At 49.7% G+C, this 21,074-nt stretch overlaps 9 protein-coding genes across 9 annotated transcripts; 4 read left to right on the top strand and 5 right to left on the bottom strand.

Moving 5' to 3' along the window:
• Positions 1–1,182: 1,182 nt before the first annotated feature.
• On the bottom strand, positions 1,183–1,847 carry CTRU02_206897 (nuclear distribution protein; the record flags this gene model as incomplete). The annotated part of the gene is made up of 2 exons (XM_036733624.1): positions 1,183–1,586; positions 1,640–1,847. The coding sequence occupies 2 exons, from the start codon at positions 1,845–1,847 to the stop codon at positions 1,183–1,185; spliced, it is 612 nt and encodes a 203-aa protein (XP_036574655.1).
• Positions 1,848–3,706: 1,859 nt separating this feature from the next.
• CTRU02_206896 (transmembrane amino acid transporter) lies at positions 3,707–5,573 on the top strand (the record flags this gene model as incomplete). The annotated part of the gene is made up of 5 exons (XM_036733623.1): positions 3,707–3,780; positions 3,885–3,961; positions 4,056–4,639; positions 4,693–4,852; positions 4,900–5,573. The coding sequence occupies 5 exons, from the start codon at positions 3,707–3,709 to the stop codon at positions 5,571–5,573; spliced, it is 1,569 nt and encodes a 522-aa protein (XP_036574654.1).
• An 832-nt stretch (positions 5,574–6,405) lies between these two features.
• CTRU02_206895 (mitochondrial 37S ribosomal protein bS16m) lies at positions 6,406–7,008 on the bottom strand (the record flags this gene model as incomplete). The annotated part of the gene is made up of 3 exons (XM_036733622.1): positions 6,406–6,501; positions 6,606–6,786; positions 6,932–7,008. 3 exons carry the CDS (start codon positions 7,006–7,008, stop codon positions 6,406–6,408), a joined length of 354 nt encoding a protein of 117 aa, XP_036574653.1.
• Positions 7,009–7,441: 433 nt separating this feature from the next.
• Positions 7,442–8,866, top strand: CTRU02_206894 (methyltransferase domain-containing protein; the record flags this gene model as incomplete). Its single annotated transcript, XM_036733621.1, has 1 exon — positions 7,442–8,866. The coding sequence occupies one exon, from the start codon at positions 7,442–7,444 to the stop codon at positions 8,864–8,866; it is 1,425 nt and encodes a 474-aa protein (XP_036574652.1).
• Positions 8,867–9,193: 327 nt separating this feature from the next.
• On the bottom strand, positions 9,194–9,436 carry CTRU02_206893 (uncharacterized protein; the record flags this gene model as incomplete). The annotated part of the gene is made up of 1 exon (XM_036733620.1): positions 9,194–9,436. One exon carries the CDS (start codon positions 9,434–9,436, stop codon positions 9,194–9,196), a length of 243 nt encoding a protein of 80 aa, XP_036574651.1.
• Positions 9,437–10,494: 1,058 nt separating this feature from the next.
• On the bottom strand, positions 10,495–10,704 carry CTRU02_206892 (uncharacterized protein; the record flags this gene model as incomplete). The annotated part of the gene is made up of 1 exon (XM_036733619.1): positions 10,495–10,704. The coding sequence occupies one exon, from the start codon at positions 10,702–10,704 to the stop codon at positions 10,495–10,497; it is 210 nt and encodes a 69-aa protein (XP_036574650.1).
• Positions 10,705–11,396: 692 nt separating this feature from the next.
• On the top strand, positions 11,397–15,304 carry CTRU02_206891 (Vegetative incompatibility protein HET-E-1-like protein 15; the record flags this gene model as incomplete). The annotated part of the gene is made up of 3 exons (XM_070204794.1): positions 11,397–11,562; positions 11,608–13,118; positions 13,169–15,304. 3 exons carry the CDS (start codon positions 11,397–11,399, stop codon positions 15,302–15,304), a joined length of 3,813 nt encoding a protein of 1,270 aa, XP_070061327.1.
• Positions 15,305–16,071: 767 nt separating this feature from the next.
• Positions 16,072–16,946, bottom strand: CTRU02_206890 (family 5 carbohydrate esterase; the record flags this gene model as incomplete). Its single annotated transcript, XM_036733617.1, has 3 exons — positions 16,072–16,194; positions 16,257–16,738; positions 16,793–16,946. The coding sequence occupies 3 exons, from the start codon at positions 16,944–16,946 to the stop codon at positions 16,072–16,074; spliced, it is 759 nt and encodes a 252-aa protein (XP_036574648.1).
• A 2,212-nt stretch (positions 16,947–19,158) lies between these two features.
• CTRU02_206889 (Upc2 protein) lies at positions 19,159–20,007 on the top strand (the record flags this gene model as incomplete). The annotated part of the gene is made up of 1 exon (XM_036733616.1): positions 19,159–20,007. The coding sequence occupies one exon, from the start codon at positions 19,159–19,161 to the stop codon at positions 20,005–20,007; it is 849 nt and encodes a 282-aa protein (XP_036574647.1).
• Between the last annotated feature and the right edge of the window lie 1,067 nt (positions 20,008–21,074).

Raw genomic sequence — 21,074 nt, 5'->3', positions numbered from 1 at the left:
AAAACGACCGTACAGAGTTGATTACATGTCAAGAGGACATTCACGCTGTGCTCACTTCGGAGCAGATCAGGGGCCGAACAAGACGTAGACATTGCCACATCTGTTCATTATCGAGGAGCAGCCAACCAAACCTATTTGAGGGTTGTGGTCACAGCTAGTCCGTCATCTGTGCATGATAACTCACAGACGGGCCCCCTGAAGACTGCAGTCAATAGCACTTGCGAAGCCAAGCTTTTGTGGTTTGGTAGATCAGCCTTCTTCCGCTTTCTAGCACACAATGTAACCAACCCTCTAGCGCTCGGACGAAACCCCTGTCAAGTCTGGACTCACGACAGCAATCATGCCCTTGACTACATGATGACGATAGAGCAGCGTCGCAATAATATCAAACAATGAAGCTTTTATGATATCAAGTACTTGCCTAACTTGCCATTGTCCATCACTTACTCTGGCCGGGTGGTAATGGGAGGCCCTGTCCAATCTATCCTCCTTCGGCAGTAGGCTAATGCCTGATCGACTTCGGTCACCAGTTCTACAGCTTGGGGGCAAATCCGTTCCTGAAACGCGGAGAGGCAAATCCCGTGCGGACGAGCAAGCATCCTGCCTTTCCGGACCCGGCCATCTCGTCTGCATGATTGGTGTCTCCGATCCGATCGCACAAACTCTGAATAAAATTTTCGTTTTTTTTCTTGTGTTCCTTGCCTGCGTTGAACGTTCGGGCGGACGACGTCAGAGCACTGGCTGCCACCCACGTATGATAGGGCAGTCCGAACCTGCTGCGATCCATGCACCGAGGTACTCCGTCCGTCATGTCGTGCAAGGTGGACAGAGCTTTTTCGTCTCTTTGTCGGTTTTGAGATGAAATGCGACCGATACCGACAGAGCGGGTGTTCATGGTACTGTCATTTCGACAAAAGACACAGTGTCATACTAAACCGGACCTCAACCGCGATAAAATGGCGGAGTATCGACCCAATATAGCCACTATTTGTTTCATGCATGGTCGGCAGAAGGCTGCATTGCAGTTCTGCGGATGAGCGATCCGTGACTGATGATGACCCCGAGCCGAAGGCTATATGTGCAGGAGTTAAAGATATGCGAGCCCTTGCGCATACGAGAACGTCGCCATAAGGCTCAACTCCGTGTCGGACGTCAAAATTGATGTCTGTCAGACGGGGGATCTCATATGGCTGCTGCCTCCTCTTTCTCCCGCTCGGCTCTTCGTACACGACGCTCTATCCTCTCCACCCTGCTCTCCACATCGGCAACGAAGTCGGAGGCCCCCAGGACTCCTTGCTGGTACCAGCTCTTGAGGACCTCTTCGCTTCTCGCGCGGAGTTGAGCCATTTCAGCCGCCTGCGCGATCTGAGTTGCTTCAATACCACGCATCCTTGGCACAAGGGAGGCAAGAGCGGCGCTCTGCGAGGGCTCGGGAATCGGGCAGTCGTTGACGGAGGTCAGAGACGAGGCCGTCGCGGGGAAAGAGGCAGCGGACGCCAAGACGGTTGCCTGAACTGCTTCGGGGCCGAGTTGGATGGGAGGTTCGGACGGCGGTGGGGGTTGGAAGAGGGTCGGATGTGAGTTATCTGCCAATTGGTTAGCGAACTCCCAAGTAAGAAGGTGCCATATCTCAGCGTACAAATTTTCATAATCTCACCGTAGACGCGGATGCGAGACAGAAGGTGGTTGAAACGGCGCTCAAGGTCCTCCAAAGTTTCACTGGCCGAATCGGTGTGCGAAAAAGGTGCCGCGGCGGTCGGGCCGTAGAGCAGGTGTTCGATACGGAGAAGACGCGACTCGAGCAGCGATATCGTCGAAAGGGTCGTTTTATCAAGTGAAGAATCCATAATGGTAACAATTTCGCGTGATATCGCGTGTCAATGGACGGTACGTATGGGTAAATCAAAGTAGGGGGCCGTTGTGCTGCACCAGGTGACTGGATGTCTGCAATCACAACACAATATCGCACGCGGTGTGAATAAGAACGCCTCCCTAGTGCGGCTTGGCCGATGACGGATAGATGTCGCAGTTGAAAAGGTATGCGTTCAGTGGGATAACCAAACAGAGAGGTTTCGACATTCCCAATAGATCAAGTGTCGTCTCCGGTCATGGGCCCCTAGCGTGGTAAGGCTGAGGATGTTTGATTTACTGCGTCAGGAGTGGCTGAAGCTGTTTGCTATAGCGCGAGGTACAGCTCAGTGCAACAGAGCATTCCGGTAGGGTGACCAGGTGATGTGTGGCTTGTGACTTTTCCCTGCCTGGGTGGGTGGGCGAGTGGGGGAGGTTGGGCATGTCTCTGAAGGCGCCGAGGCCAGATTGACTAAAAAAGAGAGGGTGAGTGTTCATTCCAGGGAACGCTAGGAATGGGGCCGGCGGACAGTCGGAAAGTGCGGTAGTGCCTCGTGGCCAATCTATAGTGGCCTGTCCAGTGGCTTCTTGGTGTCCACCGGGCAGTGACATTAGCGTCTGCCCAACTGCTACTACTGGTACCTATCGCTGTAGCTGTAGTGGCCACTGCGTACTACGTATGTAATGTGTCCACTGCCCCGGGGTTGGCAGGTACGTAAGACGACCACATTCCTAGTCGGGGAGCTCCGTTTTTTTACCTAAAAGTTGCCGAAACCAACGACATTTTGGACCTTTGGACCTCTGGGACCTGAATGAAATGCTACGAGGACCCTCGTCTCCTGGCGCCTACTGATACCGTGGTCATCCTTAATTAATACCTTTAAAGTTGTCGTTTATTCTGCGGGAACCCTCCCAGGGGCTGCTGTCAGACGGAACGCAATCTTTTTTTTTTTTTCGCCGTCCAGTTGTTCGAAAGTCTACTTACCACGTAGTAGTAGGAGTCAGGAAAGGTATTGCCTTGCCTAACCCATAAGCTTCGTCTGTCGGCGACAGCGAAAGTCAGACTCGAGTCAGAAGTTGCGATCGCAAAAGATTAGGATACAAGAACAAGAACACCAACGACGGTGACGACGACCACTTCATCGCCGTCGTCGCCGCCGCCGCCGCCGTCGCCACCGTCTGAAAAAAAACCACAACTCTCGACTCGCTCACTACCCTGACTAGTTGAGTGCTCGACCAAACAGACAGATACCGACAGCAGCATCGACTGTCGCCAAGTTGAATTACTCAGGGTCGCTACACTACCCAAGAGACCCTGCGAGGTTTGTCCCAGTTGGGATCAGTCAACATTTCGAGAGATTTGCAGGAAAGCACGTCACAGCTGCCTGTCCTGTCCTCCTCCACCACACACCCTCACGTCACACCTATTTCTCCGCTCTCCGATTTGCGAGCGCTTGCCGCAAAGCCGCTGTGCAAGGCCGGGATCCCGAGCACGACGAACGAACATCTTCCTTTTGGTCGCTTCTTGTTTTTGTTCGTTTAATTCTTAACCTTACATCTGCCTATACGGGGGACTTTTTTTTTTTTTTTCTCTTTTCAATCGACAATCGCAAGCAGAGTAAACGACACGTTTTACCACCATTTATTTTTAGGCTTTAATTGCCCTGGAGCGGACAACCTTTTTGCTTTATCTAATCTTACCACCGGTTCCGGTTTCCTCTTCGGGCCTTTTTCTGCTTTAACTGGACACAATTCGCTTTGGCGACTTGCGACACTGTCCCGAAATCCGCCCGCGAGAGACGACGCAATCTGGCGACGTTCGACCGATTCGACGACCGACGACCGGGTGCGAAATACTATGACGAATTATTCGAGCATCTCTGATGGAAACGCAAATTCAATTGCGTCTGGAAGCTCCGGCGAAATGTCACGGTACGTCGGCATAACCCCTCCGCCTGCTACCGAAGATGAACGAAACGGCCCACACAAGAGAAGGAGTGTAGTAGACCTTTGACTGACAGATATCCTATGCGCAGACAACGCCGAAGAAATGGAAAGGAGGGCGGAGGCCAGGCCTCCATGGTGAGCAGTGTCATCAACCTGCTCAATACAAGTACGTGATGTCGCATGACCTGCCGAGAGTACAATACCCGAGCATGTGCGGGGTGAAAATGGGAAAACGGAGCTGACGGTTTTGCGATGAATAGTTGTCGGTGCGGGAACATTGGCGATGCCTTCCGTGGTGTCGCACATGGGAATAATGCTCGGATCCTTCTTGATAGTCTGGTCCGGCATCACGGCTGCATTCGGGCTCTACCTACAATCTCGCTGCGCGCGCTACCTTGACCGCGGAACCTCGTCCTTCTTTGCGATATCCAAGATTACCTACCCGAACGCTGCCATCATTTTTGATACCGCCATTGCGATAAAATGCTTTGGCGTCGGCGTCTCCTATATGATCATCATCGGCGACCTGATGCCCAAGGTCTGCCTGGGGCTGTTCAGCGGCTTGGCTGAGACGAGACCATACCTTGGCGAGAGGAACTTCTACATTACCCTCTTCATGCTGATCATCATTCCGCTGAGTTTCCTTAAGCGACTGGACTCGCTCAAGTACACCAGTGTCGTTGCGCTGGTGTCCATTGGATACCTGATTGTATTGGTCGTCTATCACTTTGCCGATAGTCCCCTCAAGGATACCAGCCAGATCAGGGTTGTGAAGCCCGAGAGCACTGTCGCAGTGCTAAGCACTCTGCCGGTGGTAGTCTTCGCGTACACTTGCCATCAGAACGTAGGTTCTCGCGCTGGGGGGAGGGTTTTGTGATATGTGCTAATTTGCTCCAGATGTTCTCCATCTTGAACGAGATCAAGGACAACTCGCCTGGCAGCATTATCGGCGTTGTTGGATCCAGCATCGGCTCTGCCGCCAGCATTTATATCCTCGTCGCTATTACTGGCTACCTCACCTTTGGCAACGCCGTTACGGGCAACATTGTCCAGATGTGTAAGTGGTCGCGTGCTCATCTCTGAGTCATTGCTAACCTCTTTTAGACTCCGCGAGTCTTGCTTCTTACATTGGCCAATTGGCCATTGTCATCCTCGTTACTTTCTCGGTCCCCTTGCAGGTTCACCCCTGCCGCGCCTCCATCGATGCTATCCTGAAATGGCGTCCCAACCGAGCCGCCAACGGAAACGGCCGGTCGACCTCTCCCGGCGGCCGTCCTCTTCTGCCGTCCTCGGCATCCATCCGATCGGACCACGGATCTACTTCTTCCATGAGCGACATTCGCTTTGCACTGCTCACCAGCATTATTCTCGTTTTGTCTTATATCACGGCCCTCTCGGTTCACAGCCTTGAGAGAGTGCTTGCCTATGTTGGCAGCACCGGCTCTACCAGTATCAGCTTCATCCTCCCGGGTCTCTTTTACTACAAGATCAGCGACCCCGACAGCGTCCACCAGCAGCGCCTTCACAAGGAAGACGACGACGCCGATATCCCCTCAGACGAGGAGGACGAGGCCACCATGATCAACAGCATCGCCAGCCTCGGCAGCGCGGCGAGCGTCGTCATTAACCCCCGCAAGTGGAATCGTAAGTGGCGCTGGGACCTTGAGCACATCGAGCAGGACTTGCTCCGCAAGCTTGCATTGGCGCTGGCCATCTACGGCCTCTGCGTCATGGTTGTCTGCCTCATTATGAACATTGTGTTCCACGTATCGCATTGAGCGAAAGCATTATTTTGACCTTTTCTCACCAACAGAGCTTTAGAGGAAGAGTAGTTTTGGATGATGCAAAGGGATGCCCTTGTACGGCCGTTTGGGATAGACATGGCGGCGGGAAAGAAAATCCCTTGAGAACTCGTCGCGCATTCACGGAGTTGGGTGGTTTTGTTTTACTTTTCTCGTTTGGTGCTTCTCATACTTTGTTTTCACCAGGAGCTTGTTCTCTCGTTGATCGCTTACCAGCGCGGTGGGCTGCATTCTGGGCGTTTTCTTGTTCCCTAGCTTTTCCTATGTCTAATTCACTTCTCTGTCAAGTCTCACGCAAGAGACGAGTTTTTAAGGATTAAAGACGGGTCCGACCGAGTAGCCACGGAGGTAAACCTGACTAGCTTATAAAATGGCTTCAAATGGAGTGACATTTTGTTGGTCTTTTGTCTTTTCTTGTTTTTATACAAGTCCCTGATAGTGTACAATTGATGTGACATGTCCGCTGATTGTGTCTGAGGCCCCGGTTTGTCCAATACTGACTGTGACGAAGAACGTCCTCACTTGTGCTCCGTCTCGGCGAAAGAATATTCTTTCTCCTGGTCCTTCGGTTCTGGGCCCCCAATCCATCCGATTCGGTGCTGATGTTCATACAGACATTTGATCTCGGCGATTCTTTCCCCTCCCCCCTCCCATTTTCAGTAATGAGCCCCTTCTCCCGCCGGAAAGCGTATCGAGGATTTTGATGCTTCCCGACTGTTTTGTGTGTTTTTTATTGTACAACGTAGCCTGACCTACGCCTGGCTGCCTTCTTCTTCTTCAAGCTCGCTCGGGTTGTATGTGGATGCTTTTATGATGACGGCGCCGCGGGAGTTTTGAGGGACTTGGCTGCCGTTGCGGTGTTGGCCTGGCCGTCTGGTCTGTACTTTGGCTCGAGAATTCCGACCTGTGAAGATGTTAACTCGTTCTCATGCCAGGCACTGGGTCGTTCTCCATCCATGTTGGAGCTTCCTGGGGGGGGGGAGGAGAGCGAAATAGGTTGGTTCGTACCATTGATAAAAGTCTCCAGACTGTATCGGTCGGCTGGGCTCCTACACCGATCCAGTATTTTGCGCGCAGCGAGTCGAGACGGATTTCCTTGTGCGGCTTCGTCGTGGCGTCGTAGGGGTCTTGTCTGGGGACCGGGTCATAGGTGCCGATTACCTCGATGGGCTTGCTGTTGCGGGCGGTTCTGCGGGTGTGATTAGCTTCCGTTGTCTTTTATCATGCTATTCCCTTGACATTGTCGTTTGTGAGCCCGTAGGGAGAGTGGGGATTTATCGAATTGGGCCCGTTTTGCTTAGAGAAGAGCTTGAGGATGAAAAGGGCGAGCGTACCTGGCCTGCGAGACAACAATGTTGTAGAAAGGCTGGTTGACGCGCCCGAAGCGGGCAAGACGTATGCGGACGACCATCTTGTTATGGGGGTTCTCGAAGCGGCAGTGAGAGGGTCCGGGAATGTGTTTTTCGGGATCGGGCTGTCGCCGGAAAGGTCGTTGTCGGTCGCGAATTGGAGCTGCAGCTGGCTTTTTGCGTGTGTGTGAGGTGATGCGATTTCGAGCCGCCCTTTCCCCAAGTCCCCGGGGCGTGGGAATTTTTGGCCGGAATTGGAGGTTCTTCCGGTTCCGGTTGGTGCTGTGCCTGGCTCTGTGCTCCTCACACCATGGGCGCGGGCGCGAGACTAGGGGGGGGGACACCCAAGAAAGGCATGGTCCCGTCGGTTCGGATAAGCGTTCACACTTGCAAGGATGGCTGTGTTGATTCGGAATATCTGACCAGTTGGGTTGCCGCGCCCCCAGGAAGAGCGAAACAGGCGGTGGGTGGCGGGGATGGTCCCTGGGAGCTGGAATGGAGTGGGACGATTTTCACCCCCTTCACTACTCTTTAATTATATGTAACGCATTCTCACGAAAGGCCCGAGGGTGGGAAGAATCGTCCCTGAGAAACCAGAAGCAGCCCCCGCCGCCGCTGACGTTGTTGTTGCTGCTGCTGCTGCTGCTGTTGCGGTGCCCCCGCGCCTCTCCAGGATCACGAGCCGCGCCTAAAGAAATCATGGCCGATCACTTCTGGAAGACCGTGAGCCAGTCCCCGCCGGAGCCGCAGTCGTGCTCCCCACCGGCTACCACAGCCACAGCCACCGACGTGGACACGGACGTGGCCAAGGAGATGGCCCGGCCGGCCACCACGATGACGCCGGCCCGTCCGGCTACTGCTACCGCACCGGAAAACGCTGCGATTGCTGCCGCAGTGGAGTACCCAGACTACTACGATGACGACGACGGCCAGACTATCCCCATCATCCGGGACGGCACGGACGCCGACTCGGCCCAGATGCGTGCTTCCATTTTGAACTACCGCCGTGAAAACGGTCGAACGTATCACAAACTGTCGGACGGCAAATACGCCTTCCCCAACGACGCCCTGGAGCAGGAGCGCCTCGACATCGTAAGCCACCTCTGGATGCTCACTTTCGACGGCGAGTTTTGCCTCAGTCCAAAGAAGGACGGCGCCAGGAGAGTCCTCGACATGGGCACGGGGACGGGCGTGTGGGCGCTGGACTACGCGGACGAGTTCCCGCAGGCGACGGTAATCGGCGTCGATCTCAGTCCCATCCAACCCATTTACGTGCCGCCTAATTGCCACTTCGAGGTCGACGACCTGGAAAAGGAGTGGACGTGGAGGGAGCCGTTCGACTTCATCTTCGCGCGCAACATGATCGGCTGCTTCTCCGACTGGAGGGAGGTCATCGCGCAGGCGTACAAGAGCCTCGAACCCGGCGGGTATTTTGAGATCCACGACTCCGAGTACCCCATCAAATGCGACGACGGGACGCTCACGGACGACATGCCGCTGAGCAGGTGGACGAGGATGATCCGCGACGCGTGCGACAAGGTCGGGCGGTCGCTGTCCATCACGCACGAGTTCCCGCAGATGATGCGCGATGCAGGGTTCGAGGACGTGAGCGTCACGAAAATCATGTTCCCCGTCAGTCCCTGGCCCGACGATCCCAAGCTAAAGGAGATGGGCCAGTGGGTGCAGGCGTCGCTGCTGCCGGGGTTGGAAGGCATGTCGCTGGCGTTGTTTACGAGGGTGCTGGAGTGGTCCAAGGCTGAGACTATTGTCTTTTGTTCTCATGTGAGGCAGGATGTGAAGAATACGAATTTGCATGGGTACTGGGATGGATACGCAATTCACGGGCGAAAGCCATTGAATTCTCCCAGGCCTGAGACTGAGGTTAGGGATAAAGGCAAGATGCCGGAAACCAGCAAGTGAGAAGAGCGACAGGCGTTGCGCGGTGTAAAATGGATTATTCCTTCTGTTTTGAAGGAGGAGGGCGGCATCGTGTTTCTAGCGTGCATATATAGATGTATTCATATCTCTGACTACAGGCTTCCAAGTGCTAGTTTAATGCACATGAGAATAAAATGTCACATGAGTTACGTCTCTGATGTGAACTGATAGCTCAGATGTCACTTCTCAATGTATGATAATTTGAGTACTGAAAGAACGCTCAAGTACGAGGCCTTTTAATATGTACAACGCGCTGGTGCTGACGGTGATTGAACACACTTGTAGACCGTAAAAAACTCGGACTCATACTCAGCAGCTTCCCAAAATGTTCACATTGATGCCCGTTCCGCTGTTGACAGTGACAGACCCGCAAAAGCTGCCAAACGTGTAGCTGACTGTGGCTCCTCCAAGACTGACGGTGCGAGAGCTGCCTTCAGGAAGGCAGAGGGTTTCGGAAGTGCCACTGGGGCCATTGAACTGGTACTGGCAAGCTGCGTCGACCTGGGTAAAGGCGGCTCCCAGGGCAGTGAGAAGAAGCAACAGACGGGCCATTTCTGAGAGGTCAGCATTGATTTTCTCGCTCGTATACCATTATGGGAATAACCTTACTGTAACTCAGGTTGGCTTCTGGAAGGACTTTAAGGCAATTTGGAAGTGGAGTAGAACTACTCTTTGTAGAGGTCGTCAACTAGGACTGCAGGCTACAGGTGAATGTTATTTATACACCTGCTGGTACACACGTTCCGTCATCCCAATTTCTCCGTGTATCTAGACGAGAGGTCTAACGACGACTTTAGGGACCCCTGTTAGGAGTTGACACTGATACTGAGCTCTTGGCATATCTTGGTACTGATTTTGAGTTCAAACCTAAAGCGTACACATGATTCGAGTAAATTGCTGGCCGTGCAATGGCCCACTAGAGAAGACTTACTAGAGACAATGCCTACTGTAAATGCAATGGCTTGTCCTGGACTTAGGCGAGCGTTAAAACCGAATCCGAGAATGCTGCTGACGGGCCGTGCTCATCCTGCGAATACGTCAGTAGATGCCACCGAATATTCAAGTTAAAGTGTATCAAATTAATGAGTCTTGGCTTTAAACTCACACCCGAGATCACAAAACTGAATCAGTGTACAACTGATTGCATTGAAGACCAGAGACAATGCAAAGTTGGTCTCCACCAAACAACATATTACACAGCCTCGATAGGCTTTAACATCAGACACCAATGGTGTTGGCCGGCCACCAATTTGGGGTGCCCGAGCAAGTAAAAGCATTGAACTCTAGCAGAGAACTTTTCTACCAACATATAAGTCAATCAGCCCCCGCCCACTTAACGCTACCCACTTAGGTGCTGTTTCTCTAAATGTCTAACATGACGTCTGCATGAAACCTGATTAAACAATCCTCGAATTCAGACGTTCAATCGGCTACGAGCGGAGTGCTGTAGCTGAATTTCGTAGAAGAAACGATCCGATGTGACTTGCATGTCTTCTAACGTTATCACACCCTGTCGTTCTCAGGATGTCTACTGGGAGACAGGTGTGTGGTGTTGAAAAGGATAAGGGATGTTTGTCTTCCATGAATGAATGCCAGTGTGAAACTAATAATCAAGGTTTATGGCTAGTTGCATGACCGCACCCCCTAGTATCTTTTTCCTTGCTCCCTAAGTAATCACATTTCGAACCCTTCCATTTAAAATATTTATAGTATGTGCCTGTACACGTTCCGCCATTCTTTGTTTCCTTGGTGCATTTTACTTCTTCATACGGCTTCTTTTTCATTGGGCATTTGCATCCAGAAGTTTTGCAAGTCCCCATATTGTCTCCAGTTTGCTATTGAGCGTCTTTAATTCGAGCCTTGTTGCTTAAACAGTATTGATAGGAAAGAGTCCTGGTTGACAAGCGTTGTTAGGTCACGGTAAATATTCTTGATTAAAATTTTTGTTTAGACGTCTGATACATACCCAGGGCTAATGATTGAGTAAATACAAATAACTGAGTCAAGTTTAAACGTGCAATAAGCGCCGAATTGCCGTAAAGCAGATGTTTGACGGGTATAGACTTGCCAAAAAAATAAAATAAAAGAATCGTGAGAGATGTAGAAAAGACAAGGCTTTTATAATATGTAGAGAACCTGTAGCCTTACATGCTACCCGACCGCAAACCCAAGTTTCGCCAAGAAGCCGTGGCGTCTCGTATGACCTGATAATATGCGAGAAGATAGCAGCTATTGTAAATAATTGGGTGCTGGTGCATAAATGTGATGAATGCATGTGACCAATGTACTGTATGCTGCCTACAAGGCAACGACGAGGCGATATTGAGGGCGCGAACTAAAACCCGCACAATCCTTTTGCTCTTAATGTTGCCGCATGTCTTTTCGCTTTCATCCATATGCTACCTATAGTACAAGCTGGCTACTCAAATTTGAGCAACCCACGCAAAACTGTGTCGAACACAAGAAAGCGATTATCAAGTGAAAAAGAGCTGTTCCAACGCCAAGTCACAGAATGCCGAAGCAACTTGTTGCGAAGGAACACATATTGTCAGGTGACCTCAAAGGCTATGACGACCAAGGTGACTGCGCCCAAACTACATTTGACGGAGTGGGTGTCCAAATATCCGGAGCAGGAAATTTCCATGCTGGTAGAGATGTGTTCATAGGTAAGGTTAGCCGTGAATTGAGCCGGGTAGGTCATTCATTAAGCAAGTTAGGTGCACCGAATAAATCAAGATGTCTTGTCGACTTGAGGTTGACCGACCCTGCAATCGACAAATTACGTATTGAAGCATCGAAAGGAGGTCTTATAAAGGATTTGTGTTACTGGATTCTAGAGAATCCTGATTTCGCAGCCTGGAGAGATGATCCTATGAGCCGTCTTCTCTGGGTCAGAGGTGACCCTGGCAAAGGCAAGACCATGTTGCTCTGCGGGATTATTAACGAGTTACAACAGGATTCCCATTACAACATATTGGGTTTCTTCTTTTGCCAAGCCACTGACCGCCGTCTCAACACTTCTACGGCCGTCTTACGTGGGCTCCTTTACCATCTCCTCTCCCAGCATAATCATCTTGTATCGCATTTGCAGCAGAAGTATGATCAAGGAGGGAAGGAGCTTTTTGAAGACGTAAATGCGTGGTTTTCACTATCAGAGATCCTAACAAACGTCCTGCAGGATTCAAGTCTTCAGGAAGTCTTCCTAATAGTCGACGCGCTGGACGAATGCGAGGGTGATCGAGATGACCTCCTCGATTTTATTTCAAAGACCTGTGGTTCAGGCCGAGTCAAGTGGATTGTGTCCAGCCGCAACCTCCCGGAAATTGAAGAAAAGTTCCGAAGCGTCCCGCATAAAGTTGAAATTTCTCTCGAACAGAGCCACGTGTCTGTTGCGGCCGCTGTTCACAGTTATATCCAGTATAAAATGGAACATTTGGCCCAGTCAAAAAGATACACTCCGGAGATACGTAATGCTATCGAGCAGTATTTGCTATCAAACGCAGACAACACGTTCCTTTGGGTAGCTTTGGTCTGCCAGGAGCTCATGCATGTACGAGCGTGGAGTGCACGGGAGAGAGTAAAGTCCTTCCCCCGAGGTCTTAACTCTCTTTATAACCGCATGATAGCGCATGTACGCGAGTCGGACGACGCGAACTTTTGCATGCAGATCCTCGCGGTTGCAACTGTTGCGTATCGACCAATATCGCTGGTTGAAATGTATCACATTGTTGATTTTCCCGAAGACTTTCCTCAAGATCAGGAGCTTTTAGAGGAACTTATTCAGTTTTGCGGCAGCTTTCTTACCCTTCGAGAAAGTGTCGTTTACTTTGTACACCACTCGGCGAAAGAGTTTTTACAAAAGGAAGCAGCTAGCGATGTCTATCCCGCTGGTATTACTGACATACACAATTCCATTTTTTTGAAGTCCATTCAGGTTATCTCTAGCATCCTCAAGCGAAACATATACCGCATAGAAGATCCAGGATTAAGGGTGGACCAAATTCGACGACCAGACCCCGACCCTCTAGCTTCTTTGAGATATTCGTGCATCCATTGCATTGATCACCTCTACGATGCAATTCCGAAGAATCATATGATCAGATACTTCCAGGAAAGAAATGAGATCGGTCATTTCTTTACCGCCAGATACTTACTCTGGCTAGAGGCTATTAGCCTCCTTGGAAGCGTGTCGGAGGTTGTTCTTTCATTATCCAAGTTATCAGCCCGTTTACAGGTAAATGTAGCCTTTTTGTGGTCTTTCCTTCGTCTGGCTAACGTTCTCAGACAATTAGTAACAGAATTGAACTCATTGGCCTCATCCAAGATGCAGTTCGATTCATTCGATATCATAAGACCTGCATCGAGACATATCCTTTGCAGATATATGATTCCGCACTGCTACTGAGCCCGGCTCAAAGCCTTATTAGAAAGGTGTACTCGGGCGATGAGCCCGAATGGATAAATGTCAAACCTGTCATGGAAGATGATTGGAGCCCTTGTTTGCAGACACTTGAGGGCCATGCCTTGGACATTACCCGTGTCGTATACTCCTACAGCGGTGATCTTCTAGCCTCTGGTTGCATGGATGGTACCATCAGGATCTGGGAGACTAGTGCAGGCGCGGTCACCCAGATTATTAATACCAACAAGCGGTACGAAACAGGTCCAATCTCTTTCTCAGCAGATGGTCGACTTCTAGCAGTTGGAATCTCCAGGCATTGCGAAATCTGGGACACGGTCACAGGCCACTTTATCCGTACGCTGGAGAGCCACCATGCTTTAGTCTTATCCCTCGCCATCTCAGTTGATGGCAATACGTTTGCGTCAGCATCTCAAGATTCAACAGTCAACGTCTCAAATATTGCTACAGGTGACTTAGTCAAGACATTCAAGCTTTCCGAATGTGATCATACCCGACTTGACGCAGTCGCCTTCTCACCCGACACTCGAATTATGGCAGCAGCGTTCCATGAACATGGTATCAAGATATACTGCACGATTGCAGGCACCTGCACACGAACCATCGGGAGCCACGAAGAGTTTGTTCGTTCAATAGCCTTCTCACCTGACGATCGCATGATTGCGACGGGGTTGCATGACAGTTCTGTAAAGATCAGGGACATGAGCACAGGCGTCTTAACCCATACTTTCGAAGGACATCTTGACTGGGTCAATTCAGTTGCTTTTTCGCATGATGGCCGTATGATCGCTTCCGGTTCCGACGATTTTACCATCAAGGTTTGGGATTTGGCTACGGCGGTCTGTAAACAGACGCTGAAAGATCACTGTGGGCCAATATCTTCCGTCGCCTTCTCACCCGATAGTCGTATACTAGCATCAGGATGCGCAGATCACAGCATCAAGATGTGGGATACGAGCATGTCTACCAGTAGCCACACGTATAAGGACCATAGCAGTACGATCAACCTCATCATTTTCTCACCAGATAGCCGAAAATTTGCATCTGGGTCTGATGACTTTTCAATTAAAGTCTGGGATGCGGCAACAGGTTGTTGCTTGTATACACTCAGCGGACATGAGGGCTCGATCAAGTCAATTACTTTTTCACCTGACGGTGGCCGCATCCTTGTGTCGGGGTCATACGACAATACGATCCGAATCTGGGATACAGCCACAGGTGCCTGTATTCGCACGCTTCCGGGACACAGTGACACAATTAACTCGCTTGTCTTTTCAGACCTCTCAACGTTTATATCAGCATCAGATGATTGCACAATTAAAATCTGGGACATGGACACCGGAATCTGTCACCAAACCCTTGAAAGTCCAGATGGTCCTGTGGATTCGATTGCCTTTTCACACGATAAGTCTATATTGGCATGGGCGTCTGATTGCTCTATCAAACTGCAAGACGAAACTGAAAATGCAGATAGCCAGCTTCGAATTCTGAGAGGGCATACTGATATAATCAAATCAATTGCCTTCTCCCATAAAGGCTTACGGCAAATGATTGCATCAGCGTCGTATGACGAGACTATCAAAATCTGGGATACGGCGACAGGGTCCTGTGTTCAAAACCTGGCCATGGGCAAACCAATTGACAAGATTGAGTTTGAATCTGAACAACTGCTCCGAACTGATCTTGGTACTGTGGTCCTGTCTTATAGCGACCTAGACTCGCAATCGGATTCCTCCTATTACCCATTAGAATCAGCAATGTCAGATATCCTTACAAGGCCTACGCCACCCTTAGTAAGAAGTTTCGGAATTTCGGGCGGAACTTGGATTGCATGGAATAACAAGAAGGTTTTGTGGTTACCGTCCGAGTACTGGCCACGGCGGTCAGCAATTTCAGGTACAACTGTTGTAATCGGCTGTCGAACAGGTCGCATTTTAGTATTTGGTTTGAGCATTAAAACCGGGTTTGGGGCACTCAGTATTCAGGCCGCTGGTGGTTGAATAGCAAACATAGCTATGCCCATAGCTTACATTAAGGCCTTATAATTACATATTTCCCTCTAGTTAGAATGAGCAGAAGTCCCCGGGTATACTAAGGATTTATGGTTTCTAGCCTGACTTATGCAATGCCCTGCCGATTATACCTCACAGTTTCTCCTTACGCCCATTGCCAAGCATTATTTTCTCACTTTGAAGGCTCTCACTTATCATTGATTACTGTATCCCTAGTTTTTGGATAGTAAATTCAATATCCCCAATCGCCGTGCTTATTTCTCCAGAATAGAACAGGCGATGCTTGTTGAATAAGCCCTAAGGCATCGTGCAGTCAACTACCTTGGTTCTTGTCAACACATTGAGTATGGAGAGCCAGCGTCCGCGAACTGTTTGTATAAATCGATCGCATAGATAACTGACAGCAAGGAACTAATGATTCCATGAAACAAGGTGCAAACCAAGATCGTTGGCATAAGAGATTATTTTTTTCCATCTATGTATATAATCTATCAACTCGTGAATTCTATTGGTAGCGGTGTGACTTTCTGCCAGAAACAGCTGTTCAGAGCCAAGAAATTCTTTAGTGTTATTGTTTCCGTCGCAGGGAACTTCATACGCTGTTCAACTTGGTGCTGTTGCTTTTCTAATTGAGCAAACACAACCTCTGAATAATGACCATTCCCCTAAACTTTTCGCTCCAAATGCTGATGATTTATACATTTGCCAGTGCCGTTGTAAAAAAGATGGCTGTAGATTGGGTCTACATATGCTCTTTAGAACCGCGAAACGACGTGTTCAAAGATCACATCCTGGACCGACTGCATTAGTCCGTAGGACAAGTGGTCGCTAGCGAGCTGGCACGTGCATTGGGGATCGAAGGCACAGACAATATCATTCTGCAACGAAACGAAAATGTCAGTTTGGTTATTAACGATTGGTGGAGAAAGGAGATGAATACCTCCAAGCAGATATCAGCGACTTTACCACTACGGTCCAAAGCATCGCTGAACACCGGAGCAGTGGCATTCGATTGCTGCGCTTGAACTGCAAAAAGACCGAGTGCGGTGCGGTTGTCGGGACGTCCTATGCTGTCGACATTGGAGAGTTTTCCTGGCAGGCGGTATGGATTGCCAACCACCACCACGGAGGCCACAGCGGCTGCAGATGGTTCGTCGAGTTGGCTGAGGGCTTCTAGGATAACAGTCGCGCCCTGCGAATAACCAAACAAGAAGTACTTTTGTCCGGGACATTCTTGAACACCGTATTGAATAACATTCAGAATATTCTTGACACCAGCTGTGACATTCTGGTCATAACCTGCGGGATATATGACCGAATGGCTCAATGCCGCAGTACTATTGGCCAAGGCTCGTTGGATAGATGTTTGGAACATCATAGAAACCCCTTGCGGCTCCCCGGTACCACGGGCATCGATCAACTCTGTGTTCACGTCAGACTAAACAGACGTTCTGCCGATGAGATAGGGAAACAAACTGTAGGCCGCACAGGGCATGACTTGCTCCGTAGTAAGATTTACACGCGGGAACGTGAGGAAATCAGAGGAGCCACAACGGCAGCCAGAGCCTGCTGATGCTGAGGTCACCAGCATTCCGAGGGTGGAAAGTAAAACAGATCTGAGTGAAACCATGATGCTGATAGTTGAAGGCAAGATGTAGAATTTCGGAATACTGTGAGCGAAACCATTATTTCTGGGAGCAAATATGATATATTTATATGTGTGTAAGTCTTTGATGGTCGTCGCTACTTGACTAACAAGCACGGGCCTAGCATTCAGTCAAGACATGCCAACACCCAAGATTTCGGGAACCCGCCCCACTATCTTGCCGTACTTCCGTCTATCCGCGTACCCCATTTCCCCACTCTGACGAACTTGGGAATATCATCGAGTAGGATATCTTTTAAGGTGTTGAACCCTTCGGCCCGTTTCGTACAAAAATGACACTGTGTGTGGCTTTCGACGCAACTCTCAGCCCCTATCCACGTACTCGCAATTATTACTCATTCCGTAATCTTTGGCAAGGTAAATCTGCGAATGGTGCGGATCGTCTTGGTTCAGCCTCACAATGGAGCACAGTGTCCTGGGTTCAATCGACACAAGAGATGCTCTACGTAGACTTCCTAAGCTGGTTACTGTGTAGAGAAGCGTTAGAGGCCCGTTACCGTCAGCTAAGCCATCTCACATACGCAGTCAGATTAAGTAAATCAGGGACCATGTATGCAAGATTAACGCAGAACCCTGCAAACTGATGGGCCATGTCTCGAACATGGCTATGCCTGATGGGATTGAGCTTTCCAGCTAGCAATGAATCCACCCAGGGGTAACACGAAGAGTATGGAATTGATCCTTCGTATACGCTACGGGGGTCAAGACTTGAATAATGGGCACGGCAACTCCGAGAGTGGTTATCTTTAGATGATGATATGCAATATGGTCTATTTACTGTAAATGGTATTGGGTGACTCGGCAAGGTACGCGTGCTAAAAGGTCTGGCACAACTCCAAATTCGACAGTTCAGTCAGTCTCATTGCAGAGGGCCACGGAAGTGGAGATCGTCAAGGTATGCTGTGATTTTACATAGATTTGGTGCTGTAGTCTTGACGTATAGTGAAGTAAAGAATTCAAGAGGTTTTTATGTCAGGGGACGCTGCAAGCATTGAGGCTCAGTGAGGATGATGCGATTCCATAAGTCTTCTTCAAAAATCAAGTTCTTTGAAGCCTTCTTGATCTATTTCTGAAGTGTTAAAGCTCACTCCTTAGTCGGTGGACAGAGAACGAGTAAGGCCGATCATTCATAGTTGGCGATGACGATAATTTGTAGTAGCACCCTAATCAACATTATTATTGGTAATAAAAGGAATTTTTATAGATCTACGAGTGTTTATGAGACTTTTAAGTGGTGGAAGTTGCAGGGATCGACTGCTTACCGACGTAGACTGTAAAACCTTGCCTGGCTTACGAATGCTTAATTGGAGAACGGCACGCAAGACGCTTGGATCTGTAGGGGATAGTATTTCTAGTGCTCTCAACATAACCAAGCTGATAAATACTGGATTTATCAACACCTTGGTGATTGCTTTTAGGATATTGAGAGAACCGTGAAGCACAGATGCAGAGTATTTGAAACCTCACAATTCAATTGGGGGGCGCCAGGACCAAGTAACAGACAATAGGTTAGACAGACCCCTTCTTCCGTCAATACCCACTTTTTTAGCAAAAGGAGAATGGAGAAAAAAAATGGAACGAGCAAAGAGTCTTCGGTTACATTTGCCAACTACCTTAGCCAACACATTGCTCCTAGGGTTAAAGACATAACTCCTCATTGCATACGCCCTCCTTATTGATCTGCGCCGCTAGATACAGGTCGCTTATCGCTCTAATTTTTCATTTGTTCCTGAAACCCTACGGATATGGCTCCCCAGAAGAGAAACCACTCTCTGCAGCCAGACCCAGTGACGTCAAACTACGTCGGCCGCATCGGAAATCTCGCAATGGATGCTTGGAGTGTAAGAAGCGGCATGTAAAGTGCGACGAGACGCGCCCAACATGTGTCCATTGTGCAACAACGGCGCGTTGCTGCCACTATGCTGATCCTCCTCCTTTGGCCGCGGCCAGACCACCGGTTTCAGCCTCGCAAATCCTCACGGCCTGCAACACCCCAACAAGCTCTAACAACAGCGACGAAGTCGTAAACGCCGTCGCTGGTACCCAAGACAGTATCACAGATCTGGTTGATCAATTCACCACACGTAATGACTGCAGCCGCATAGGTTCTCGTACTCCCAGTAACCACTTCTTTACTATGGAGCACATGCGGCTCCTCCATCACCTTGAAACAAGCATGGACGCCATACTGGCTGTCGATGAACTTGTCAGGCCCATGACCGACCAGACTCTGGAGGCTGCCTTGCAAAACCCTTACCTCTTGGATGTACTATTGGGACTCTCGGCACAACATCTAGCTGTACTATACCCCTCTCAAGCTGATTATTACCACCATCAAGCTACGCAGTTACAAACACGCGGGCTCAGCCGTTTCAACCAAGCCAGGGACGATATCTCGGGAGAGAAAAGTATCCCCATGTTTCTCTTCGCGTCTACCCTCGGCCACCAGCTGCTGTGCGACAGTCTCCGTAGTTGTCGTGACGACTTCGATTCCTACCTTGGCCAATTTGCATGGTATCTTGAGATTCATCGCGGCGTCAGTACAGTCACCAACTGCTCATGGAAAACCATCCGCGAAAGCGGTGTTAAAACATTCGTCCAATTTCTCGAGGCAGCAAAACCTACGACAGAGGCTCCCGAGATCGACACCCTCCACTGCATGCTCGATCAGTCTAATCTAAGCCCAGTCTCGCTGCAGGCTTGCCGCCAGGCCACTGAGACCTTACGGAACTCATTCCACATCTACCGTAGCATTCTTAAGCGAAGTATTCATACGTCCGCTTCTGTTACCTCATTTGGTGCCTGCGTCACAACCGACTTTATTGACGTACTCAAGCAACGTCGTCCAGAGGCACTTGTTATCCTGGCCTTTTACGCCGTTCTTCTCCATTGGTGTCGGAATTTCTGGATCTTTTCTGATGCGGGCCAGTTCATGATTCGTTCCATCGCGGCCCGTCTCGGCGATCATGGGTCGAAATGGCTCGCGTTTCCTCTATCAGTGCTCGAGATGGAGCAGACTGGCTGAGCGGCAATGATTCGAGATGGGTAATTACCGCGAAATAAGAAAAGATTTTAAGGCAAGCGCAGGAAGGTCCATACAAAGCTTTTTTTGTAGCGATGGCTGTGTAAACAGCCTGAAGAAGACCCACCTGGCTTCGAGTCTCCTTGAAAAGGATGAGTAGACACACGAGCATGCCATCTTAAAGCTATGAAAAGGCGTTGTGGACAGTAGCCAGACAGCAACTGTTTGTGCCCCGAGCATGCTTTCAAATAGATTTGCATGCTGCTAGGATTGACGCAAGTGGTTGAGCTCGTTCACAAGCACAGACGGGAGTAATGAGACTAGTTTGTCTCAATTGAGTACAGTGGTGATCGATCGGTTCCCAGTCGCTAGTTACAATTATTGAGATTGCTAGCATTCCTAAATTGGGCAAAAGTTGGCCCATATGGTTTGCTGCTGGTTTGCTGATGCTCCGGACCGTCTCTGGAGATGATGTATGCTCACCCGATCACGGCCACGCTTGGCTAGTCGGAACGCCACATGTTACAAAGGTTACACGGAGTTGTGGTTATATGCTATACGTCAGCCTCGTGAGAGCATCAGTCTCTCCGTAATTTTGGACAACCAGGCAGACTGAAGAGGGGCAGAACAATGTACGTAACTGTAGTCACTCTGCCAGCACTCAGTGCGAAATCTTCTCTTGGCCCATGACATCAGTTTGTAAGCAAAGAGAATAGTAGTGCAAACTGCTGCAGCACTGTAGATCCACATTGTAACAGTAACTAGATAACCATTAATCTAACCCTATCCGTTCAGATATTTGTTACGAATATACTACAAAGTAGAGCTTCAAGGCTGATAACCTTGGCCAGGGCATAGCTGTAAATAATGAACCCAAACCGGGCTACTTTTCTTTTCTGTCGTGCAAACTGGGCCGCATGCTGACATTCTACAAGGCTCGGGGGCAGACGCTCGACAAGATACTGTTGCGCTTGTTTAGTAGAGCTATTAGCAACTCGAACAAAGCCGAACAAAGTCGAACAAGACGTAGGACACAGTAAACTTTTGAGTATAGTCATTACGCGGGGTGC

This window comes from Colletotrichum truncatum (assembly GCF_014235925.2).
Source record: "Colletotrichum truncatum strain CMES1059 chromosome Unknown Contig_0004, whole genome shotgun sequence".
Taxonomy (NCBI): Eukaryota; Fungi; Ascomycota; class Sordariomycetes; order Glomerellales; family Glomerellaceae; genus Colletotrichum; species Colletotrichum truncatum.
Note: the sequence above shows the minus strand (reverse complement) of the source record. Positions and strands in the feature narration are given on the sequence as shown.